General features: G+C 37.1%; 2 protein-coding genes across 11 annotated transcripts; both read left to right on the top strand.

Moving 5' to 3' along the window:
• Positions 1-911: 911 nt before the first annotated feature.
• LOC100245489 (putative UDP-glucuronate:xylan alpha-glucuronosyltransferase 3) lies at positions 912-6,457 on the top strand. Of its 5 annotated transcripts, none has more exons than XM_010666585.3 (5): positions 912-1,133; positions 1,241-1,334; positions 3,738-3,947; positions 4,226-4,857; positions 5,250-6,457. In XM_010666585.3, exons 2-5 carry the CDS (start codon positions 1,279-1,281, stop codon positions 6,278-6,280), a joined length of 1,929 nt encoding a protein of 642 aa, XP_010664887.1. In that variant the 5' UTR covers positions 912-1,133; positions 1,241-1,278; the 3' UTR covers positions 6,281-6,457. The 5 variants fall into 5 exon arrangements, with proteins under 5 accessions (XP_010664887.1, XP_010664886.1, XP_019072353.1 ...); XM_010666584.3 differs by having other exon boundaries at positions 984-1,133; positions 5,247-6,457; XM_019216808.2 differs by having other exon boundaries at positions 984-1,133; positions 1,218-1,334; positions 5,247-6,457.
• Positions 6,458-7,407: 950 nt separating this feature from the next.
• On the top strand, positions 7,408-25,058 carry LOC100267803 (zinc finger CCCH domain-containing protein 55). 6 transcript variants are annotated; one of them, XM_010666583.3, is made up of 5 exons: positions 7,448-7,556; positions 8,790-8,992; positions 20,367-20,754; positions 22,076-24,422; positions 24,806-25,058. In XM_010666583.3, the coding sequence occupies exons 3-5, from the start codon at positions 20,390-20,392 to the stop codon at positions 24,833-24,835; spliced, it is 2,742 nt and encodes a 913-aa protein (XP_010664885.1). In that variant the 5' UTR covers positions 7,448-7,556; positions 8,790-8,992; positions 20,367-20,389; the 3' UTR covers positions 24,836-25,058. The 6 variants fall into 6 exon arrangements, with proteins under 6 accessions (XP_002278177.1, XP_059590952.1, XP_010664885.1 ...); XM_002278141.4 differs by lacking the exon at positions 8,790-8,992 and having other exon boundaries at positions 7,408-7,556; XM_059734970.1 differs by lacking the exon at positions 24,806-25,058 and having other exon boundaries at positions 22,076-24,583.
• The last annotated feature ends 335 nt before the right edge of the window (positions 25,059-25,393 follow it).

Raw genomic sequence — 25,393 nt, 5'->3', positions numbered from 1 at the left:
TACCTTCCTTTTGTACTTATGCAAATAAAAGGTCAAATGATCTTGATTTAAGCAAATTACAAGGGGCCAATGGAAATTTAAACCCTAAGATTCTTGCAAATAAGCATTCACATCTATTTAAGGTCTAAATTCTTGTGATACACGAGAAAGGAAGGACTAAGACACTGATTTTTGGCGTGAAACATGCTCAACCGATCCCCAAAATTCAAACTTGTATCATAGAAAATAAGTATAAATATGTCATTTTGACTTAGAGTCAAAATATCCAAAAATGATATTCCACTTTAAAAATCCATTATAGTAAAAAATAAAAAAGGTGAGTTTATTAATATTATCCTTTTGCTTGTTTTTAAATTAAAGAAAATAATTTCATTCACTTTTTTCGAAGTTAAATACATGTAACCCTCGTAAATTTGAAATTTTATCAAATATATTTTTAATTTTTTATTTTCGTTCGTCTCCCTTTCTTAAAATATGATAAATATATGATAAAATTTTAAATTTATAAGAATTAGATGTATTTAGTTAAAATCTTATAAGAGGTGAATGAAATTAGCCCTAAATTAATGTTTCGAAAAAAGAGAAATATAAATGGGTTTTAGAAAGTGATTATATGACCCCAAATCATTAAGAGCTGTTTTTTTTTTTTTTTTTTGTTCAAATATGATTTCTTTGGTCACTGCAGATCTAACAACATCAAGTGGATGTTGGGCAATGAGCCCACAACTATTAAATACAGATTCTCCTCAAGAAAAAAGGTTAATCAAACTTGGTCCCCCAAGCCCTTTATAATTGACCTGTAAAACCTCCATGTGATCATCCCACCCAAGTGTAAAATTTGGATTTCATGGGAAGATTCTGAAAAGTAGCCAAAACAAAAGTTAGCTATTATTGTGTTTATTAGTCATGCTTCATTAACTTAAAAATCTAAACAAAAATGTAACTCAAAATAATAACAATGAAAATAAAAATAAAAATTTAAAGAGAGAAATTGACAAAGCATTCTTCTGCCTTCTCAGTTCTTACATTGACTCTGACCTTTTTCTACTACTTAACTGCCCATTTACTCGGTGGAAAACAAACCTATTTCCACAATCACAATCTCCCAACCAAAACCCTGCTTTCTGGTTTAGGTATTGTGAGGGAATCTCTCTGTGTTTCCAAATTGTTATGTTCTATATCTGGTCTTCTGAGATTGTTTATTTTTGACTTTGAAGTTGTTTTGTTTCTTGGGTTTTAGATCAGATGAAGCCTTCCTCATGCCGCTACTGAATCAAGATGAGAGGACCCTCCCCTAGCCCTTTAGAGACTCGCCTCCGACTGTCTGCTTCTGGGTTAGTTCCTATCTTGCTCTTTCTCTCTCTTTGAAAACGACTTTGTTTAGACATATATGTGTATTGTAAATTTGTAATAATGATTGTTGTGGGTGAGTTCAATGTTTAGCTAAATTAGTATAGAATAGAGCTTATTAATGCGAATGCCACCGGTTTTACATTTATTATGGTAGAATTGGATGTGGGATTTTGCTGTGTTGTAAAGATTAGTTCAATTGGTTATAATTAGATTTACAACTTTAGTTCATTATAAGCGCTTTAGTGTTTGCTATTGGGTATTAATTCAAGCTGAGATAATGAGAAGTTTCTGGTGTTTGGATATGGGAATTGACTAGGCTAGTTGGGGTTCTTTGGATCACGAAAAGTGATCTGGCTATGATATGGATGTTCTTGAATTGGCAGGAGTGTTTGGATGTCAAACTTTGACAAATGGTATGCTGCATTATTGTTTGATTGTAGTTATATGAGATGGGTTTTTGTGTTTGGTTGTGATGGGTGAGCTGAGGTTCCTCTATGTTCTTGGTGTTCATGAATGATTCAACCAGAACAAATAGCCTGTTTAATGGGTGTTGCTAAGGTTGAGGAAAGTTTGAAGGACTGGTGGAGAGTTATCAGATTTGGTTTTTGGAAGATCGTGGGTATACTATATGAAATTTCCAGCCTGCCATTTGGTTTTCTGGTTTTTAGCTGTGTGCATCTTTGTTAGGTCACAAGGGTAGCTTCTATAGTTTTTTTGGGCTGCTGAATTCCCTAGGGCTCGATATTGTTATAAAGCCTCAAGAAATTAAACAAGTTAACTGTAAAGGAAAGAGGGGCTGGTCTTGTGAGAGTTGCAGGCACTCATGACATGCTGCATAGTGTCAAGCTGAACCATATCTCAGCCTGCACACTGCCCTGTCCATAGTTAGCTGTGTGCATGTTGAGGAGGCAGAGTGAGGTCATTAGAACCAAGGCTAGGAAAGTAGAAATAGGGTACGCACTATGTAACAACCTGCTCCCTCCCATTAGATATTGTTTGCTTTGGGTCCAATGGACTCTCATGGCTTTAAAACACATCTATATAGTTAAGAGATGTTCATACATATATAGTGTCAATTCCCCAAGCAGACACAACAAAAACAAATAAACATCTTTTGCGAGACCAAACAAACTCTTACATCACAATCAAGGATCGACTCTAATACCATTTGTAATGACCTACTCACAACTGAATGGATGTCGTTTGCTTTAAGTCCAATGAACCCTCTTGGCTAAAAAACATGTTTACATGGTTAAGAGAAGTTCATACATATAGTGTCAGAAACTTTTTCCCTTATCCGATGTGAGATCTCACATATTATGTGTAGAAAGAAGCAATATGGAAAAGACCTTAAAGAAGTGCAAGCTCTACTTGGAAGAACTCATTGTGAAACTAATTCATGAACCGGGTCCTCAAATGGTGTGGCTGCTTCAACAAAGTCATATGTGCAGTATGGATTTATGATCCAGTTCCAAACAGTTTTTTGCTTTTATATGCATGCATATCCTGAACTTGCTCTTTTACCCCAAATCAACTTAAATTCTCTGGCTCCATGGATTCAAAATTTTCTCTTTCTAAAACCGAGAATCCTTTGAATTCTCCTACATCATCGTAGTTGCTAAAGACCATTAGATTCTACAACTGTGTGTCTTATATGGTTTGAAGCATCCTTTCCATGCTGAAACATACTCAAACATGAAAAAGAGGTGATTTTTGAATTCATAAAATGAAATGTGTGGTTACCTAATTTTGCTAGGAGTTAGGAATTATCATCTGGCTTTCCTCTTTTTGCTTTTTGCTCTTTTTCCTTTTCATAGTTTGGCTCCTGAGTGCAGATCTATTGAAAAACTAATGTATCTTTGTTGTTTTCTTGGTTATTGCAACTTTATGACACATAGACATTCACCTTGTTGCTACTTCTCATTTCGTATTTGTCCCTGTTACTTGAATTGCCCACTCATGCCACCTGCAGGATGAATTCTGGTGTGTTAGTGCAATTCAAGCGACTATTGGGTCTACTGTAATGTTGAACTATGGTTGCAGGAGACCATAATGACGCATTATTTGGATTCTACATTATTTAGGAAAATGTAGTGAAGTGTGGAAGCCAGGGGCAATTATAATTTGGCATGAATTTGGGAATAAGTTGGAAAATTTCAAGAATGCACTTACAGTTTAAAAGAACTGAAAGTCGAGTTGGATCTCCAAATTTTTAGGCTTTTTTCTTGCAATGGTTTTTGCTTACCCAAATTTTTGCTGGTGATCTGAACCTGTGGGAAATTATATTGTAATGTACTAAATGTTTCTCTCCCAGTTGGTGGGGATGCACAATTATTCTTTTGAGTTTATTTTTCTATACACATTAACACACTGCTTTGGTTCAGTGAGGAGGGAAGCAAGAGAAGGCTCCAAAGAAGTAAAGACTCTAAAGATGTTGAGAAGGCCTCTCATGTTCCCATTCAAGAAAGAAATTCAAATTGCAAATTTCCTACGTTGAAACTTGTACTTGTTATTATTATCTGTGGAACTTTCGTGACATTGCTCCACTCTCCAGCGGTCCATAATACAGATGGTCCATCTGATTCTTTATCTCGGTATGTCTTATTGCTATCTGTTTGCTTTCCCTTGTCATTATTAGTGCATATTTACTTTTCAATGTGTGTGTGTGTGTGCCTTTTTTGTATCAATCTTTTTCCTGATATTATTTTTTTGTGTCCCTTCCTTGATGAAACACTGAATATTCTGCTATGAGAAAAGTCCCCTGAACACATTGATATTCTGCTTTTTGCTTGGCTAGCCCGAGAAGTGAAGGGAATTGGGTTTTTGTTTTTTTCTCACTTCACTGTCTTAAAGCAAAGTTTATTGCCTGCAGGAAAAGTTTTGTAGACAGATGGATAAGGGATGCTGATGATCCACGCTATACTTCATCATTGCAAATTAACTGGGACCAAATCTCCAAAGTCATTGAGAAATTGGATGACAGGAATGAATATCAGGGAGTAGGCTTGTTAAACTTCAATGACAAAGAAAATGATGATTGGAAGCAACTGTTACCAGATGCCGAGCATATTGTTCTGCATCTGGACCATGTCTTGAACAACATTACTTGGGAATCTCTATACCCTGAATGGATAGATGAGGAGGAAGAATTTGAGGTTCCCAGTTGTCCTTCTCTGCCTAGACTTCCGGTCCCTGGAAAGCCACGGATAGATCTCATTGCTGTTAAGCTTCCCTGCAACAAGTCTGGAGACTGGGCAAGAGATGTGGCCCGTCTGCACTTGCAGCTTGCAGCGGCAAGGCTTGCTGCCACTGCTAAAAGTTATCATCCAGTCCGTGTACTTTTGGTGACCGAGTGCTTCCCAATCCCAAACCTCTTCACTTGCAAGGAACTTGTTGCACGTGAAGGAAATATATGGCTGTACGAACCCAACCTGAATACGATGAGGGGAAAGCTTCAGCTTCCAGTTGGATCCTGTGAACTTTCAGTTCCTCTCCAGGCTAAAGGTCAGTTTCATGCCTGATTACATTTTTTTCATTTGTTTCCAGAATTTGCTTAATGTCGTGTTTTTTATGCAATTAAAACCAGCCAGTCCAATCCCTTCTCCCTGAACTTTAAATTTTTTTGTGCCTCCTAGAATTTTTGGAATCAGTGGGGTAAGGCCTTCTTAATTAAGTTGAATACTATGGTAGTTAATCCTTCCATATGTAAATCCATACTTGGACAATTTACAAGAAACTAGTAGGGTTATACAATCTGTTCAACATTTTGTTGTGAAGCCCCTCTTGCTTTAAATGTATGCCACTATTTGAAAATTTCAGTCTAATGACTTTGCAAATCAAGTTGATTTTCCCATTGAAGGCTACTAAAAAAAAACTAATCATACATGTTTTAGTAGATCGGTTTTACTCAGCATCTGCACACCGAGAAGCATATGCAACAATCCTACATTCTGCACATGTATATGTCTGTGGGGCCATTGCTGCAGCTCAGAGCATCCGCATGGCAGGTTCAACACGGGATCTTGTAATTCTTGTTGATAAAACAATCAGTGAGTATCATAGAGGAGGCTTAGAAGCGGCAGGTTGGAAAATTCATACTATTGAAAGAATTAGGAATCCAAAAGCTGAACGTGATGCCTACAATGAATGGAACTACAGCAAATTCCGTCTCTGGCAGTTGACAGACTATGATAAGATCATTTTCATTGATGCTGACCTGCTTATACTTAGGAATATTGACTTCCTATTTGAGATGCCAGAAATATCTGCGATAGGAAACAACGCCACCCTGTTCAACTCAGGTGTGATGGTGATTGAGCCATCAAATTGCACATTCCAGTTGTTGATGGATCACATCAATGAGATAGAGTCTTACAATGGTGGGGACCAGGGGTATCTGAACGAGATCTTCACATGGTGGCACCGGATTCCAAAACACATGAACTTTTTGAAGCACTTCTGGGAAGGTGACGAGGAGGAGAAGAAAGAGATGAAAACTCGTCTCTTTGGAGCTGATCCTCCAGTTCTTTATGTCCTCCACTACCTGGGTTTGAAGCCATGGCTGTGCTTTCGGGACTACGACTGCAACTGGAATGTGGACATATTGCAGGAGTTTGCAAGTAATGTTGCGCATAAAAGGTGGTGGAAGATTCACGATGCCATGCCAGAAAACCTGCAAAAGTTCTGCTTGCTTAGGTCCAAGCAGAAGGCGGCATTGGAATGGGATCGAAGACAAGCAGAGAAGGGCAATTACACAGATGGGCATTGGAAAATTAAGATAAAAGATCCACGCTTACAGACATGCTTCGAAGATTTCTGCTTCTGGGAGAGCATGTTATGGCACTGGGGTGAAACAAATTGGACGGATAATGCAACTGCTACTCTGCCACCGCCTACAACGACCACGGCATCTCTCCCTTCTTTATAATTCATAGTTTTTTTTTTTTCTCAATACTAGCAATTTTCTGAGTCTTACAGATGACAGGAGTTGAATACAGTTTGAGTTTGAGCTAATGCTATTGAAAGAAAAAAAATGTATCTTCTTGAACTCTTTGATGTACCCAGCTTGATAACCTCCACATAATTTATTTTCATGGTTCTGCAATCTGCTTTTCTGCTTTTGAGGGTGTATGCCGCTGTGTCATGATTATTTGTTGTCTTGACAATGGTACACTCCTTGTTAACACTACTGTAATTTTAGATCGAAAGTTTCTCCTTGTTCTTATGAAATCAATACCACTCGCTTGGGAAGGAAATTACCAGCGACTCTTTTGCATCTTTGAGAGACGGGCCCAAAATGATGAACACCAAGAGTGACAAAAATTCTCATTGTAATTGGAAGCTTGATAGACACTGACTTGGTACCTTGATATTTTATTATGGGATTCAAACCTTGGGGTGTTGACCGTGTAACAATGGGTATCAGGTAAATTATAACAATTAATACCGGGTAAATTCAAGGTATCTTCGGTAGTAAAATTCAAACCCATGACCATGCATCATTTATTGGGATCATATTGTCAAATGTTTGCCCTAACCAATTGGGCAACCCTGGTGGATTATACTGAGTATCTATCTATTCATTCTATGAATGAAATATAAAACTACACCTGAAATTTATTTGCAAAATCATTTTTATAAAAATGGCAAAATATTAATTTTGATATTGAATAAAAAATTTCAACCATGAAAAAACTTTAGAGTAGATAAATATCTAAAAATTTTATTTAACAACTAAAAATGATTTTAATAAAATATGTTCATTGTCTCTATTTTTTCAAATAAGCTTTAGAACAAAATAAATCTAAAATGTGAGTTAAAATTTTATAATTTTAATGAAATTTATTAAAGTAAAATGATTATTCAGTTTATAAGTCCAGTGCAAAATATTGATTAATTTGTTATTTATTTATTTATATATTATATTATATTATTTTATTTAGCGGTAGTATAATTTTTGAATTTTATATATTAATTATAAAATAATATATTAAACACAAAATTAATAGCATAAATGGCCGTACAAAAGATTGTTTAATTTTATCCTTTATTTTTTTATTTTTTGGGTTACAAAGGGGAAAACCACAGTATTTGGAAACTCCTAAGTGGTTTATTTTCAAGGGTTCGTCTATCTCGGTTTGTGAAGTAATAGCAGTCTCTCAGAAACAACTCACGCACTCTTCTTTTTTTCTCTGGGACTCCAGGTGAGCTTTTTTCTTCTCATTCTCTTAATTTATCTCTCTTCTCATATGCCATTTCAATTTGGGTTTTCCTTCTTCTATTCTTTAATGCTTTGCCTTCTTGCACACTTCTATGATTTCCCAGATTCGACTTCCATTTCTATGATGCTTTCGGTTAATTTTTCTGTTTTTTTCTTTCCCCTTCCTGGACGTTCTGTTTGGTTCCTGGGAAAATTGAGAGAATGGGAAAAAAATTGTCCCCAAAAGGATGTTTTTATTTTTATTTATTTTTTTTATGGGGTTCTGTTTGGATCTCGGGGAGTGCGAGGGAAAGAGGGGGAAAAATGTTGGAACTAGTTTGAGGAAGTTGAGTCCGTTGCAAAGGGTTGTTTCGGAGATCCTAGCGGAGCCTGGCCTTTAAGTTTCGTTGTTTTTAGGAACCAAGCAGAGGGTAAATTCCTGTTTCTGGTTGCTATTGCTGCTGGTTGTTGTGGCTCGTCTTTAGTTCCTTTCCACGGAGAATTCACTTTTCTGCTGCTTGGCTTGGTTAAAACTTTCTCTTCTGCTGCTTGAATTGGTTGAAAGTTTCTTCTGATTTTTTTAGGGTTTGCATGTAAATTTGTTGCGACGAAGTTTCTGTTTGTGATTGTGAATTTAAGTGTCAGATTGTCAATATGTACAGCTACTTAGAGTTGCATAAATATGCGCTCTCCTGAGCATTTTTTGTATTTAAACCTCAAAATTTTAAATATTTGTGTTTTTAATTGCTGCCTTAGTTGTATATATGGAGAATTTGAAATTTTAGATCGAGTGAGAAAGCACTTGGTATCACACCTATGCATAGAATCTATTGACTTGGGGATCGTAATATAAATATTATATTGTAGATAATTTCTAATAAACATCAATTGATTGGTTTATTTAAAATGTTATGATTAACTCGCAATGATTGCTGATCTTGAAAATCAAATTTTAGAATCAAAATTGACAAGAGTCTCTCCTTCTAATTATGAAATGGAGGGCTTCAAGTAATCAAACCTTCATGACCATTTTTTTTTCACCCATCTTGGATTCGGTATCAATTGCTATTGCAATGATATGTGAGAGGCGATGCATCTAATGTGACTGTGGGTTTATAATTGGGGTTGTGATTTATATTTTGGTGAAATTCTTTATGAATTTAGTTGGAATTTACCATTTATACAAATAATAGTCATATGATGTGTATTTCTCTTTTTTTGTCTTTTGCATGTGTAGATGGCTGCCTTTTCTTGGGTCCCTTGATATGGTCTCTTCAAAACAAATGGCATCATCTTGTTCAATCACTCCCAACAAACAAAACCCATTACAGTGTTCCATATTTTCTTTAAGGTGCCCCATTCCCTCATATTATCCAACTATGGGAAGTTGCACACCTTTTTCAAGGTGGCTGATATCAAGCACATTGGGCAGCTAGCACAGTATATCTCTTACCTCCTGAGGAGTTTGGGCTCTAGTATCTCTTAGCCCCTTCAACATTTGCATTTCATACCCTGATATTTTATGCCTTGCTTGGAGCTTAGAACAACGCCTAGAGCACTTTGAATTAATTTGATTGCCATGGTGAATGCCCCTTCAACATTGCACCATCATAATTACATTTGAGGGTTTCGCAGTCAGATACTTGACATGTGTGATGGGAGGGAGTTGACTTCCTCCATCTACTCCCATGCAGCTTACAAAATAGCACAACTGATTCCAGTTTCATATAATTCAACGAACTTTGAATTCCAAATTACCCTTTTCCCCACTTCCACAACATTTTTTTTTCCCTCTTGTTTTTTTGCTTGGAAGAATAGATAATATATTAGAAGTGCTTGAAAAGGGGTGCACTAAAGTATGCATGATGTGTGCAAATAGTGCTAACAAGAGAGCAAAAGGAAAGAGAGCGTATAAAAACAACTTCCCCTTCCTTAGCTGGAACTTAATCAATCTACAAAGCCTATCATGGTTGTAGAAGGAATCATCTATGTACACTCTAGTCCAATCCAAAAAGATAAACATAAAAGAGGATTTAATTGTTTGATCCGATTGCCCTACATTTTTTGAAAGTCCTCCTAGTTCTTTCCTTCCATTGAGCTTTCTTTCATTTCTCCCCTAAAAAAGAGCCATGCTAACTTAGGAGAGTTCCTCTTTCAGAGGCATCCCAGGCTACTCTAAACAGAGAAAAAACACGCTGCCACTGAATTCTCGTTTTAGAACAGTGAAGGAGCGTATTATCAATTGACTTTTCTTTTCATATACACATGTAACATCTATTCGGGTTATTGCAGCCCCTCTCGATTAAGGGTTAAAATCCTCCTCCAGATAGCTTTCCAAGAGAAGGGACCTACCTTATCTGATACCGTGTGTTCATACTATGCTTGTGGGGAAAGGCTTGCTATTTCCCTAGGCTAAGGATTGTAGGATTTGACAGCAAACTTACCACTCTTACATTCCTTCCAACCCAATCTATTCTCTTCATCCCTTTTAATTAAGCTTGTTTGCAAACTTTGAAAGAAGGCCTTCACTCTCTCCAATTCCCAATCATGGAATTGTCCATGAAAGTAGGGACTTCACTTGCCTCCCTCCCTAACCTGCTCTCACGTTTTTGTTGCCCATTTAACAACGGCTATAGAAAATAACTTTGGGAATGACTCTTTGAAACAACTATTGCCACACCATCTATCTTTCTAGAATTTTACTCTTTCGCCATTATCCATAATGAAACAAGATGTGCCTCTAAAGTCCTCCCACGTGGATCTAATAGTCTTCTACAAGCCCATGCCATTGTCATCTCTCAACACCCTCACGCACCAGTCCCCTTTAATCGCTCCAACTTCCCATCTATGACTTGTTTCCAAAGGGTCTTCCTCTCAATAGTGAATCCTCAACCCCATTTGCCAAGTTGGGCCTTGTTAAGGGTATGAAAACTTTTGATGCCAATACTTCCATTTTTTTTGTCTAGATGGACAATGGGCAAATGAATCAAATGATATTTTTTTCTCAAGCACCACCCCAAAGGAAATTCTTTTGAATATACTTTAGCCTTAGTCTCACCCTTCTAGAAATAACGAGAAGAGACATAAATAAATAGGCAGGTTTGACAATGTGCTCTTGATCAAGGTGAGTTTCCCTCCTTGTGAAAGGTATCCCTTCATTCAAAAGGGAAGTTTTCTCTAGATTTCTCCTTCATCGATTCCCATAACCTCACAAATTTGTGAGAAGCTCTTGAAGGAAGGCTCAACTATGTGGTGGGTGGATTCCCTTCCTTGCAATCCAACACCAAAGTTAGATCCCCCACATTTGTGACTTTCACTTTTCTCCATGTTTGTCTTTATACTAAATATTGGCTTGAGCCACATGGAGGTCTAACTTAGATGCTCCAAATGCACTTATTAGCATAAGAGAAAACAAGTGTGTCATTGACAAACAACAAATGAGACACTTCCATCCCCTCCCCACCTCTTCTTCCCACTTTGAAGCTTGAGATTATGGTGATAATAGTTCGTGTCGTGTTGGGGTAAGAAATAGTGAAAATTTGAAGAACCCAAATAGGACCCGTTATTAATCATGTCAAAATGACATGGCATGAACATGAGCTATTTATTACATGGATAACACATCATAGCTTATTAATAAATGAGTTTAGTTGGATTGTGTAAAAAAAATGACATGAATAACCCATTGACTCAATTCCAATCCATTAACACGATTTTAGCCTGTTTAACCTAACACAATTTTATTGTAATAAATTTGTTAACGTGATTATAATTCGTTTAGCTTAAAATTTTAAATTTATAAATGTATTATTTTAAAATATTTTTTAGTTGCTTTTGTTTTCGGTTTTAATTTTTTCTAAAATTTTAATTGATTCAATTGTTTAATTTTAATTATAATATGTTGTTAACCTAAAAAGTAAACTAAAATTTTAATTTTAATCTTGTTTATTATTTTGTTTAATGTTTTAATTATAAAATATTTTTAATCTTTATGATAAAATATATAAAATTTTACTTGGTTATTTGATTTGTTTTAACTATATGATATTTATATTTTATTTTATTTTTTATTTTATAAAATCAATAAAGTTATATAGGTCAAATGAGTCATAAATGGGTCAATTTGACATGATTAAGTAAATGAGTTAAATAAGTCATAAACAGGTTAGTCGGGTTGAGCAGTCAAACACAAATACAACTTGTTTATTATTGGAATACATGATATATATATATATATTATGGGCCTAAATCCTATAAACTTAACCTTTTAGGAAAATTGGTTGTCTAACATGGTTTCAAAGCCACATTTGGCACGAGGTCATGTGTTCAAACCTCATCGTGTGTTTATTTATCCGCTTTATTAAGCCTAAAGGAGGTTGTTTGCAATTTATTTATTTGCATACCTATGGGTGCTTATGTGTTGTTGCATGTGTGGGTATGGGGTTGCATGTGAAAGGTGTTAACAGTGTATGATATATGTTGTGAGTCTAAATCTTATAAGCTTAAACTTTTAGGAAAATTGGTTGTCTAACAATTATTGAAAATGTTGACATGATTATGATATGAATACAATTACACTCAACCCAAACTCACTAAAATTCGTGTTAATTTTGATTCATGTTGTGGTGTTGTGTCAAAATTGTTGCCCTACCTAAGATAAAGCTGCTTTCTCTAGCTTGCTATAGAATCAAGCTCAGAGCCTCCATTGGTGATATGAAAAGGTGGTGGGAAAGAGGGTCTCCTTGCCTCAAACTTTGAGCTTTGAAAAAGGTTGGATTGGGCTTGATCCATCTCACCCACTTGTGGGTAGAGCCAATTTTATCCAAACTTGCTAACAAAAAGTCCTAAATAACATGCTCATTTGCCTTTCCAATATCCAGCTTGCAGGTAACCCTACATTTGAACTCTTTAGCTAATCTAAGGCTTCACTAGCAATGAGAGCTACATTCATAATTTGTCTACCTTCCATTAAAGCATGCTGGTAAATCCACCATCCTTTTAAGGCTATTATCCAAGACTTTTGCCAAGAGCTTATACACCCCATAGACTAAGCTAATAGGTTTGAAATCTTTCAGGTTCACAACTCCACAGCATCTTTATCTATTAGTATACATAAATGTTCAAAAATGTTTATGGTTGCCTCTTAACTATGTTGGCCATCTTGCCAAATGAGTTTCTTCTTATCATCTTATGCATAAAAATATACCTACTTCTTATATTCACCCAACCTTTTGCATGATCAATTTTCAAAAACTCCTTGACATCATAAGAAAATCTTGTCTTCTAGCTATTCTTGTACTTTTTTTTTGATAAGTAAAAACACAGAGAAAGAAATATATTAGAAAAAGCGCACCTTAAGGCTGACCCAAAAGCATACAGAGGGTATACAAGAGGCGCCAAAAGGCACAAACAAAAGAAGAGGGGATACAAAAATCACCAACCCTCATCTAGAACCCCACCAGTCAACAAAACTAAATAAAGGAAGAGGACCTTCATTTACAACCGACTTAGTCCAAAGCCAAAGATTACAAACAAAAGAAATTTTCAACCTATGAATCGAGAGCTCCTCATTCTCATAAGCAATCCTATTTCTTTCCTTCCTAATCGCCCAAAAAAGACACAAAGGGGCTGCCTTCCACACTTTTCTACGCTTCTTGCCCATATTAAACCCACGCAACCAAGAAGGGTATCTCTAACCGAAAGAGGAAGAACCCAATTAACTCTAAAAATAGCAAACAATAACTCCCATAAAACTCTTGCCTTAGTGCAATGAATAAGGATATGATCAATAGACTCTTCTTCCACACAACAAAGAAAGCATCTGTTAGCTAAATTCCATCCCCTCTTCTTAAGTTGATCCAAAGCTAACACCTTACCCCAAGAGGCTTCTCATGCAAAAAAACCCACTTTGGTAGGAACACAAGGACTCCAAATAATGCTATTAGGAAACTGAACAACAACTCTAGCTATTCTTGTACTTTTGACGAAGCTATTTCCACAAAATATCACTAACTTTAAGCATCCATGTCCTCTTCTTCCAATAGCTTTATAGGTTTTTCCCAGCCCTTCCACTTATTTGAATGAGCACCAAACCTCTCCCCCTTAAAGGGAGCAAAAAGAAAAAAAAAGGAGTAAACATGGGTGCATACTCCTGAAGGAGTGGGATTTGGAGGAGTGGAAGTGGGTTTTGTTGGAAGAGGAGAGGGGAAAAAACTCGGTTGAAGAAGCCTTTTGTAGATTGGAAGAGATTTTGTGGTGCTACAAAATTTGGAATTTTGGCCGAGGGACTGGGGACTGAAGCAAACAATTTTTTTCATCAAGTTTAAATGCTTGTTAGTTAGGATGATATGCCCTCATCTAACTAACTTCTCAATGGTTAAGATTTTAGCCCAATCTCTTATTCACACAAAATTACCACCTTAAATAGAATATTAAGGTCATATTTGGTTCATAGAATCCCAAAATAAGAACAGGAATGTAATTCCTATTGCTAGCATTCCTGCATGTGGTTCACACATGTCCACTTGTGGTTATTTTTTCATGTCCTTTGATAACCCGCAAAATTGTAGATTATGGAATCCCAAGTGAGGTAGTGGGATTTCTATTCCTGTGTTTTCGAATTAGAATTAAAATAACTTAAGAGTTACTAACAGACTATCCTAAAAATAAAAATTGTAGTAATAAACCAAATCTAATGTTTTAAAGATTTCCTTTTTATTTTTTATCATTTGAAAATTTCTTTTTGTCTATCATCATTGAATAATTATTTGAAAAAAAAAATTATTTCACATCCATTGTGATCCTAAACTATTTTAAATTTGAAATAAACATTTTCAATCTAAAAGCTTTTTTGGATGAATATCATTTTTGGTGCTCAAAAGTATTGGTAGTTAAAAGTGAAAAATCAACAAAAATTTTAAAATTTGTTGAAATTTTATTTTTTCAAGAAAAGAAAAATGTAAGTATAAAAATTCCTTTTCTATTATCTAAAAATTAATTAAAGTCCAGTTTTTGTACAAACCAAACATCGAAGTAGTAATAGGAATGATTTTGTAATTTGGATTCCTCAGGTTTCTAGACATTAGAATAGGAGTAAATGATTTGAGTCTTGTTGTTTCCAAACATTAAAATAAGAATAATGAATTCCCTAGCATATCAATTCTGGCTATTTAGGTCCAAGGTGTTCTATTCCCATTCCCTGGTCTTAATTGAGCCCTTTTTTTTTCTTTGGGTTGGAAATTTGTACTGTCTCTCCTTTTCACTCATCTTTGTTGAAATATTTAACTTGCAATTTTTCTTCTAGTCAACATTTGTTGTAAGGTTCTTGCTTGCTCTAACATGCATACGCCACCATGAACGACATTCAAAAAGTGACATGGATCATCTAGTTCCAAATGAAATATCTAATATGGGGGGTAGTATGGGATCCGTAGTAGGTGAGAAAATTACCCGTTTGATCGAATATGCCACCAATGAATTTCTACCTCTTATTCTAGTGCGTTCTTTCGGAGGAGCACATATGCAAGAAGGAAGTTTGAGCTTGATGCAAATGGCTAAAATATCTTCCGCTTTATATGATTATCAATCAAATAAAAAGTTATTTTATGTATCAATCCTTACTTCTCCTACTACTAGCGGGGTGATAGCAAGTTTTGGTATGTTGGGAGATATCATTATTGCCAAACCCAATTTCTTACATTGCATTTGCGGGTAAAAGGGTAGTTGAACAAACATTGAAAAAGACAATACCTGAAGGTTCACAAGTGGCTGAATATTTATTCCATAAGGGCTTATTCGATCCAATCGTACCACGTAATACTTTAAAGGGTGTTCTGAGTGGGTTATTTCAGCTTCACGCTTTCTTTCCTTTGAATAAAAAAAAAAAATCAAGTAGAGCCTTAAGTTCAATTATTTATTTGTGTCAAACAAGTAATTATTTTATCGGAATTAAAGTAAAAATCAGAAAAATGGAGTTTTCTTTAGTGACATAAGATCGAATTGTAGAAAGAATAAAAGGTTGCGAATAGAGATCTCATACTCCATTGACCACTGCACCCCTTGGGACTCCACTAGTTGGCCAGACCGGCATCCTTATCAGCCGCAGTCCTGAAAAAGTTTTGAAATCTACCCTTAACAAGCCTTTCCTGCACCATACATTTTGTGAAAATGAAATTTGTTGTCTTCTCCCACCTGGAACCAGCAGTAACCTAGGAATTTCACTCACCCTCAGGTGGTTCCTTCTCATAACTTGTACCCCTACCCTAAAAGGGCCTTTTGTTACTTTGGTGTACTGGCATCACTCCTTCCCAGCATTTGCTGGCAACACTTGTCTCTCAGAACAGTAAATCTAGAGCAAACATATATAGAAGACTCCTATTCATCACTTGTAGTTCTATAGTACAGAATCTACCACCCTCTTTAGTTCAACAAACTATCCTTCAGGCTTAAAGTTTAGTAATTCGGTATTCTTTCCCTCACTTACTCCTCCCCAAAGTCCCTCTCAAGTTTTTTAAGTCTTGTACTAACTGAGCTAGGGCTGACAAAAGTAAACTTAATGGTTAGGCATACTCAAGTAGGCGTGAAATGCATAGGCATATTCCAAAGTAGGTGCAAAATGCATAGTTTTACTTGCCAATGAGTTTAAATCTATGTTGCATGGGTTCAGGTATGAGTGTTGGATGCGGGTATGTGTCTAGGTGTTTGATCCTTCATAATTCAAAATTTAGAATATGAGGACTTAGCTAAAAAGGATCTAAAAAATAGGCGCAGATATTGGGATACGACATAATAAAAGAGAAATCAATTAAAAATGAATTGGAAGCAAAGACAATGGTGGAGCCAGAAAAGAAGCTGAGGGGGGCAAGATATGAAAAATATATATATTTTTTTTGTGGGGTGGCGGCGCGAATGATACCAAATTGTTTGCATAGCCTAATGGCCATTTTTCTCAAAACTTCAGGTCAAGGGATCAAATCCCATTTCCTATTCCTAATTTTTTTCCCAAAATTTCAGGGGTGGTATTTGCCCCTCTTGAGCACAATGTGGCTCTGCTGCTGAGTGAAGATATCCTTTTAGAAGCTCCCATCTTTTCTCTGTAATATTTTTTTCCCTCTCTTTATCACTAAATATTCTTGAAAAAATTCACTTTTTAGTTAACTCCCCTTTTTTTACCCCTAATGTGATTGTCATTGAGAAAGTTGAAATAATAAAAGGATATCAATAAAAAAATTAAACAGTCACACCTAATGTAAAATAGGAGTGTTTGACAAGGATCCCATACCCACACCCATATCATGTCGTGTTGACATGGGTACATGGGTGAAATTGAATGTCACAGGTAAATTTGGTGAAATTGGAGGATCTGGGCATCATAAGTTTAAATACTGTCTTTTGTTGCTAGCCAGCCACCTTCCAACCTACCTAATAACTGGATCCCACATTGACGTTTCTTTAGAAGGAGCATCAATAGGGAGGCTCATGTAGGTAGAGTTTGAAGAAGTCTGGAAAGCCCGCTTCATAGTTAGTTAGGCACTGGAACTAAAATTCTAACATCCTTCCCTATTTTGATTGGGTTTGTCTCACTTTTCTCAAGTTAACTTATGAAGTTAGTCCTCCTCAAAACTAAGAACACATTAAAGATTCCTAGCTTGCTTTTGGCACTAGAAAAACCATGGTGTTATTAGTATATAAAAGACGAGAAGGGGCACAGAAAAAGCACCTGCCTGTACCCTAATTTTCCCACTCCTTACTGTCCCTTATCAGTAAGATGCTGCCTGCAGGACCATAAGCTTCCATAATAGCCTAAAAGAAAGGTTTGGCGGGCAGCTCCTCTCTGTTTATTTTGGACAATTTGGAAGGAAAGAAATAGGATAGTCTTCGATAACGAGGCTTTGTCGACTCAAAGATTGAAAAACTCATTTGTTTGTAATCTCTTATCCTGGGCTAATTTTTCTATAGTTGTAGGCCCTTTATCTTTGTTTAACTTTGTGGATTGGTTGGGTTCTTGTTGAGGGCCGGTGAGTGCTTATGTTTTTGTTGCTTGTTTTAGGTGTCTCTTGTATACTCCCTGTATGCTCTGGGTTGCCTTTCAAGCTCCCTTTCTCTAATATATCTTTGTGCTTTTGCCTATCAAAAAAAAAAAAAGCTTCCATAATAGCCTACTTAACCAATCTGCCAATTCTAGCACTTATAAAATCCTCCTGTTCCTACCCCCTATTCCCTAATCAGGTTGGGTGTCATTGCTTCCATTTCTTGGCACACATTCTCCGGGTCACACCCCTTTACCACCAACTTAATCACCACCATCTCACTAAGATCCTCCAAGCATGGATATTCCTGGAAAGAATTGTAAGCTTCACCATACTACTATGATTTTTCTCCTGCTATGGTACTACTACTGCCCCAACCATCATGATTAACAGAAGAGTGTAGTTTGGAAGCTCATGGCTCTTGAACTTGAACTGACTCTTTTTCTGGGAGCTTCCCCTAGATCTACATCATCCTCTTCTTTTAATAGCCGGTGAACAAGTTCATAGCTTCCTCTTCCCAGTCCTCAAATGAGAACCACAAAATTTTTCTGAATCTCCAAGCTCTTCCAAGCACCCAATGTGACACATGCACCTGACCGCATCCTCCCTGTCCCTTCTTTCACTCTTACAGTTCTCAAACAGTCTAACAGATTGGGCTGGCTCCAACTCTGCTGAGGTCAGCACCAACTACACACCCTCCGCTTTTGTACCCTCAGGACTCTACTCCTCATTAAGCATCCTATTCAACCCCTTCTAGAAGAGACCATGCATCTGCCCTCTGATTCCATCAAAATTTCTGTGTCCTTGGTACTGGTGATATTGCCAACTACCTGTTCCTTTCATCTGCAAGCCGCATACCCAACATAATAAAGCCTTGCTTCCTTCTCTGTATTGGTCATGACTGTTGTATTATATGTCTTCTCTTTCCTCAAATATCTTCCTGCCTCGGCTTCTCTTTCCCCATATTTTTAATCCTCAATTTGAACGATGTCAAGCACAGATACCATGCAAGGAAGGGCTTGTTGAGAACTCTAATTTGTTGATTTCAAACTTGATGTAATTCAAGTTTTGGTGGAGGCACAGCTTATTTCTTTATGTCATTTGGAAGAAACATATTCTATTGCTTAACCTGAGAATTGAACCAAACTAACCTAACCTTCACAAGAATTTGTATGGTTCATTTCTAGTCTCTTATCAGTTACATTCTAGGTTTGCTTTTTGATAATTGACCTTAGATTGGTTAACTTCTGTGTTGGCCTGAGCCAAAATGGACTGCCTCTCACTTCTTTTTTATTTGTTTGTATGGTCTACTTTTATATAAGAGTGGAACACTAGGTTTTTAAGTAGAATGCCCCAATGGTTCAAAGAATCAACAGAATTATTGCTATAAGACTGGTGAATTTGGTATTGATGTAATTGAATAAACCCCATTTCAACACTTGTGCCTTCAGGCTGAAGCTAGGAGTTTGTTCAACAGGTTACTGGATCAGGGAAGAGTCTAGATGGAGGCTGGGAGAGAGGGGGAAGACTGTTTTGATGGATCTTGGGAGGTGATAGGTTTGTGGTAAAGACATTTTAACTTTCCAGGCTTCCTGCTGAGAAAGGCGTAGTATCTGAAGAAGAGCATCAAACAGAAAAATGATCCTATGGCTATAGGAATGCTGGTCTTTGAAAGTTGTAACTTGCTCTTTGTTGGGGATTGGTTGTAATGAATTTTCTCGAGGGTTTTGCCTGGAGTCTGCTGTATCCTTTCAATATAAGCCCAGATTTTGGAAGGATTTGCGCATTTCCCTGGTGGGGTGGGGGGAAGGGCTGGCTCAATGTAGAAGTCACTCCTTTTTTCTGAGGACTGGCAAAGGAGTGGATAAGATGATAATGCACTCATTTCCATAAGAAACATCAAGGAGTGGAAGATGGAGAAGTTTGTCAACCTTCTTGCTTGCTTCTCTTTAAGATGGAGAAGTTAAGCAAGAGTTTAAGGGCAAGTGCTGTTTGGTTCCTTGTGGTGGTGGAAAATTTTATTAGATCATCACAACATAAATAATTTATATTTGGCTGGAATCTCTGTTATTAAAAAACAGAGAGAGTGGCAATTCCAATTGGGGGGCTTGGTCAGTCAACCTAAAGAATACTGTCAAGATCCATCAGAGGGGTTGTAAATGGGTTGATAAGATTTTTATGTGGGGAGTCATTTGGTGTAACTGAAAATTTGCTACATTTTCCTGTTCTCTTCTTAAGGATCTGTTATCCTTCCTTGTTATTGTTCTCTGTTTTCTTTTATTAGTCATATTACTTTCTGTTATTATCAAATAGAAATAGAAATAATACATATCTGTGGGACTGGTGATGGATTTTGTCTTGAGTTTTTGTTGATTCATAAGTGTTCAACTTGGATCCAGATCCTCTAACCATTTTTTTTCCCTTAAGAAATAGTTCCTATGATATTATAATTGTTAAGTGTGCTTAAATATGTTAAAAAAATAACATGAAATTGGAGCAGGTTTAAATCAGACTGGCCAGCTTTGGTATGTCTGCATTTTAAAGATGCCCAAATGTTCTCTGGAATTGTTTAGTTAACTTATAGATGTAATCTATCCCTTTATTTGGATTTAGTGTTAATTTGTGAGGGCATTCTCTTCTGCAGCTTGTTCTACACACTCACACAGATCAAGCATTAAACAGAAACAAAGATAATTTATTTAGTTTGTCTTTAATATTTTCTATCTTGTTTCCTTTTTCTCTTGGATTATACTGCATCGTTGGTTGAGAGCAAATAAGTATTGCAGGTATTTCTTTACGAGAGTTCACAATGAGTGGAAGCGTCAGGAAACGCAAATCTAAATGGGACTTGAAAGAAGAGAGTCAGTTTGCTAAAATCAGTTCAAACAATGTAAAGGCAGGTGATTCCAATCTAGATGATTGGTCTGATTTGGAAGCCAACGATGGGTTAAAATCTAATGATAACTTTGAATTGGACTCTTGGGAACCCTTGTCTGGTAATGGTGGTGCCCAGAAGGATGTTCGTGACAATAGAGAATTCAATGAGGTTTCAGAAACCATGCGGGGGTGGGTTGCAGATAACAGCTACAGCATGAGGACATCTCCTAGTTTTGATGGACGGGTACAAAAAAGATATGGCCGCTCCCCAAGAAACAATTGGAGACAGTCAAACAGGTTACTGCTCCAAATCTTAGTCATCCGTATGCTTAACTATATCTTGACTGCTATGAGTAATATGTTTTGTTAGATGTCTTTGTATTCAAAGAATGTCTAAAACTAAGAAATTTACCTTAACAGAAACCAATTACATTCTGCATCATCATTGCACAGATTTTTTCTTTTTAGATTTTAAAAACTAAGAGTTTAGTTACTTGTATTGAGATGGTTGAAGCAACTTCTGTAAATCTGGAGCAGAGTAGCTCCCTCTCTCTCTCTCTCTCTCTCTCTCTCTCCCCTTTTTTTTTGGGTTGTAGGGGGTTGATGATGGGTTTTGGTTTGGAAATGAAAATTAATTTGAACATTGAGTTTGTGTCATTATGTGATTGGTGTCTATAAAAGCAATTTTACAATTTTTGATTACTCTTCTTGATTTTTATATAGGCTCTGGTTTGCAGTTAGGTTTGAAGTTGGAAGGTCTGGTTTTGGCCCTTTGTTGTTTTCTATGTTCTTGTTGTTTCTAGTTTTTTTTGTCTCTATCCTCCACATGCACATGGGTTTTGGCTCCTTTTCATGTTTAGTGACATTAAGGCTGCAATTTGGGCAGGTTGGGTGGATTACAATGTTAATCCATGCCAAATCCACCTATCAACATGTCCAACCCATGCCAAATTGAACTTGAGGTTGGATTGGGAATTCCTAGTCGATGCTAAACCTAGAGGCAACTCAAGTTCCCATGGGTTATCAAGCAAAACGCCTAAAATGGAGTCTTTTAATAAATAAAACAGTTATTTCAAAGTTATAAAATATAAACCATATGATGGAGTAAGAGGTTAAAAGCTAAATATGTCTCAAAATCTAAATTGTATCATTAATTACTAATTTACATAAATGGCATTACCCATGCTCAAGTTTAGCATTCAAAGATACTCTAACAACTAAAAAAATGATAAGCATATATAAATAAAAAGTGATAAAGGTTAGAGTTCTTTCCTAATCCTACTTATATTTTTTATATTTTAAATAAAACAATGAATATTAAAAAAATAATAAAGAGATGTTAATACGTAGGTTTGGCTTTTGGCAGGTTGCCCACACCTTTAACCTGTGGATTGGTATTTTTTCAATTTGAGCCCAACCCTATCTCATTTAAATCTTGCTTAATGCTAACCTGAACCACAAGTTGGGTGTGTTGGACTGGCCCTGGTTGCAACCCTAAGTGACATACATGTCTATTAAAGAAAAATATGTCTGATGATTTTTTTAATTGTAATTACATGGATGCTGGCAGAATTGCCTAATTGTTTATGTTATTATGTCTGTTGGATGTTATATGCAGGGGTCGAAGCAGAAGCAGAAGCAGGAGCCGGGGCCGGAGCAAGACCTTGGGTAGAAGTGTGAGTAGCAGCCGAAGTTGGAGCAGGAGCCGGAGCCGGAGCCGGAGCCGGAGTCTGAGTCGGAGCCCACATGTTGACTTTAAACGGGATTCGTATGGATTTAGTGAAAGAAGTAGAAATGGATCTGGAGTGTCATCTCAACGATGTCGAGATTTTGTTGCAGGGAGGTGCAGTAGAGGCAGTCAATGCAGGTTTCTTCATCAGGATAACCTCAATTACAGGGATGGTGGCCGCTCAGAAATTGACCAAGCAGAAAGCTGGGAAAGCAGACAGGAACACAGGAGAGCTTCAAGGTATGCTGATGCTGAAGGGCCTATAGATTACCCACGGGATAAGGTTGCTCGTGGTGGGTATGGGAATCAGTATGATGGGGAAAAGGATGTTCCTGTGAGGAACAACAGCAGATCTAATGTTCGTTGTAATGACTTTCTGAAAGGTAAGTGTCATAGGGGATCTTCATGCAAATTTTCCCATCATGGTGCTTCTGGTGATAGATATGATAGACATGATAGGGATCATGAGCGTAAGCGTGAACCACACAGAGTTGGTGGCATCCTGTGCAAGTATTTTGCAATGGGAAAATGCTTTAATGGTGATCGTTGCAGGTTTTCTCATGATGATCCACCTTGTGACAGTCCTGAAGGCAGGCCACGGGATGGTAAATGGGGTCATAATTTGGATGATGAGAACAAACCATGGGAGGATACAAAATGGAATGGTGCAGCTGCCTTAGACATTGCAAAGTCCTCTGAGTGGGGTAGCAATGATAATGGAAACAAGAATTTTACAGATTCAATGGTTGCAGACAAATCTATTGGTAATAGCTGGGGTCAGAGTTTGGATAATGAAAATAAACCATGGGCCACTTCAGCATCTAAAGACAAAGCTTCTGAGGGAGATTCATGGGGATCCTCTCATTGGAGAGCTAGAAGTAATATTGCAAACACGGGCATTCCAGAATTAATGAGTAGTGCTAAATTGTCTGTTAAAGAAGAGCCTCTTCTTACTCCCCTTGGTTCACAAGCACAAACCCTGAATGGAATCTCCAGGCCTGCTCATGAACAGAATATAATGCAAGATACTTCAAGCCTGCAGCTTGCAACTTCTTTTATGCGTCCAACAGTATCTGGAGATTCTTATGTTCAGCAGCATCTTGGTAAGAGTGGGGATAATACTGCAATGGTAGACGGTTCCTCACATGACAGGGTAAATTTCTCTGTACATACACTTCATGTGCCTCGACAAAGCTTCAATAAAGATGGTGATAATTTAGGTTCTCAACCTCCTTTGAGTTTTAACGAAACTAGTCAAAGCCAACATATGTGCAATTTAAATCCCTTAAATGGACATACAATCGACTTGAATGGACCAGTGGAACGGATAAACTCTCCTTTGAATCTGCAAAGCCAGACTCAGTTTTGTCAGGGGGAATCTGTTGAGACACCAGAAATGATGGAATGCAAAGTGCCTCAAGTAATCTCTGGAACCCCTAGGAATTTTATTACCAATAATCCAGTTGGTCAAATGTCTAGTCTTTCAGAATCTTTGGCTCAGGTATTTGGAAATGGGCAGCAACTTCTTCAGCCATATGCTGTGCTGAACACCCCCAATTCTATGGATTTGGTGTCTTCCCATTCTAATACTGCAGGTCTTGTTCCATCCATTACATCAATGACTGTTCAGCCTAATGCAGCTACATGTTTCCAGGAGCAGTATCAAGCTGAAAGCTTAGAGCCCAGTAAGCCTGGAAGCAGTAGCCAACCCCATGGGTATTCGTTAAATCCCAGTGAGCAGAAAACTCTTGTGCCGTCAAAAGGTTTCTCTCTATCAATGATGTCTGCTAGTGCTGGGACCAATTCTGCCGAAATGATCAAGATTGGCAATTCCGAGGATGAACATTGCAAGAGTCCAAAGATGAAGCAACAGGAGCCAGTTGCTAATTCAGAAGTGAAGGGAAATATCAAAGAAGTGGCTGAAGAATGCAGGCAAGAGCTAGAAAAGGGTCATCCAGAGAATCTAGATGCAGATGGTGGGGTTGATGAGGGCAATAGAATCAAGGATGAGAAGGGGATGCGGATCTTCAAAAATGCACTGGTGGAGTTTGTGAAGGAGATTCTAAAGCCCACCTGGAAGGAAGGGCAGATGAGCAGGGAGGTTCACAAAACCATAGTGAAGAAAGTGGTGGATAAAGTGACTGGTACTATTCAAGGAGAGCATGTCCCAAAGACACAAGAAAAAATTGACCAGTATCTATCATATTCTAAACCCAAGCTTACCAAACTTGTACAGGTGAGTCCTCATTTTCTGTTGCATCTGTTTTTATGGAAGTTAATTTCCTGGCAGAAGTTAAATGTTTTCTGTTGGCTAACTCCTTGCACAAATGGTTCTATAGTCCTTGTAAATCAACATTTTGCTTGATTAGTAACAATTTTCCATAACATGTGGTTTGATCATTATAAGGAAAGTTCCACCTGGTAGATTGGATGGAAAATATTTCCATGGTTTGGTCATTTTTTCCTTGTGGGAACATGCATCAACTTTGCATTTATTCTCACTAATATCTTTTCAATGAGTAAGTGAGTTGCATGGAAATCTTTAACTTGCTCTTGTTTATTTCAATGTGGAATTCTGGTTGTGGTACTATAACCTGACATTTCCTTGGCTGGCTGCAGGCATATGTGGAGAAATTTCTGAAGAGTTAGGTTGTTGCTTGAAACAGTCAGTGTTCAAGTTTATCTTTATACCAGACATGGGAAAGTTATTGTACATTTACCCTTTCTAGGATTTGTGGATCATAGGGATGTTATTGTTCCTCAAATTTTCCTCCTGCCTTTTGTACTTTCTGATCTGCTGTGGGTTAAGGTGTTGCCTTTTCCTGCCTATTTGTGGATATAATTTATGAGATGAGAATCTTTGTGACTTTAATGGCTTCTTAGTGGTTCTGCCCTCTCAATGATGATTTTAACTCTCTTTCATTTATTGAATGTTGTTTCTCTAAATAGGATGGGATTATTTCCTTGGCATACTTGATCCTGAGGTGGCAGTCTATATCCTTTACAACAAAATACCAATTTGCAAATGAATGATGGCCTTTGCTTTCCTTGTATGTCTTGTGGAATTTTTATTTCCTGCTCCTGTTTCTTGGAGGCTTATTTCTATCTGGAGTTGTGGGATATGGTTAAATTGCAGCGTTTGTTTTCGAGATCTTCTGATATTCTTCAATCAGATCCCATTGCAGAGGTACCATGGTAGTGTGCTTG

The sequence above is a fragment of the Vitis vinifera genome, chromosome 18 (assembly GCF_030704535.1).
Source record: "Vitis vinifera cultivar Pinot Noir 40024 chromosome 18, ASM3070453v1".
NCBI lineage: Eukaryota > Viridiplantae > Streptophyta > Magnoliopsida > Vitales > Vitaceae > Vitis > Vitis vinifera.
The sequence above is the reverse complement of the archived record's forward strand: the minus strand, read 5'-3'. Positions and strand labels throughout refer to the sequence as shown.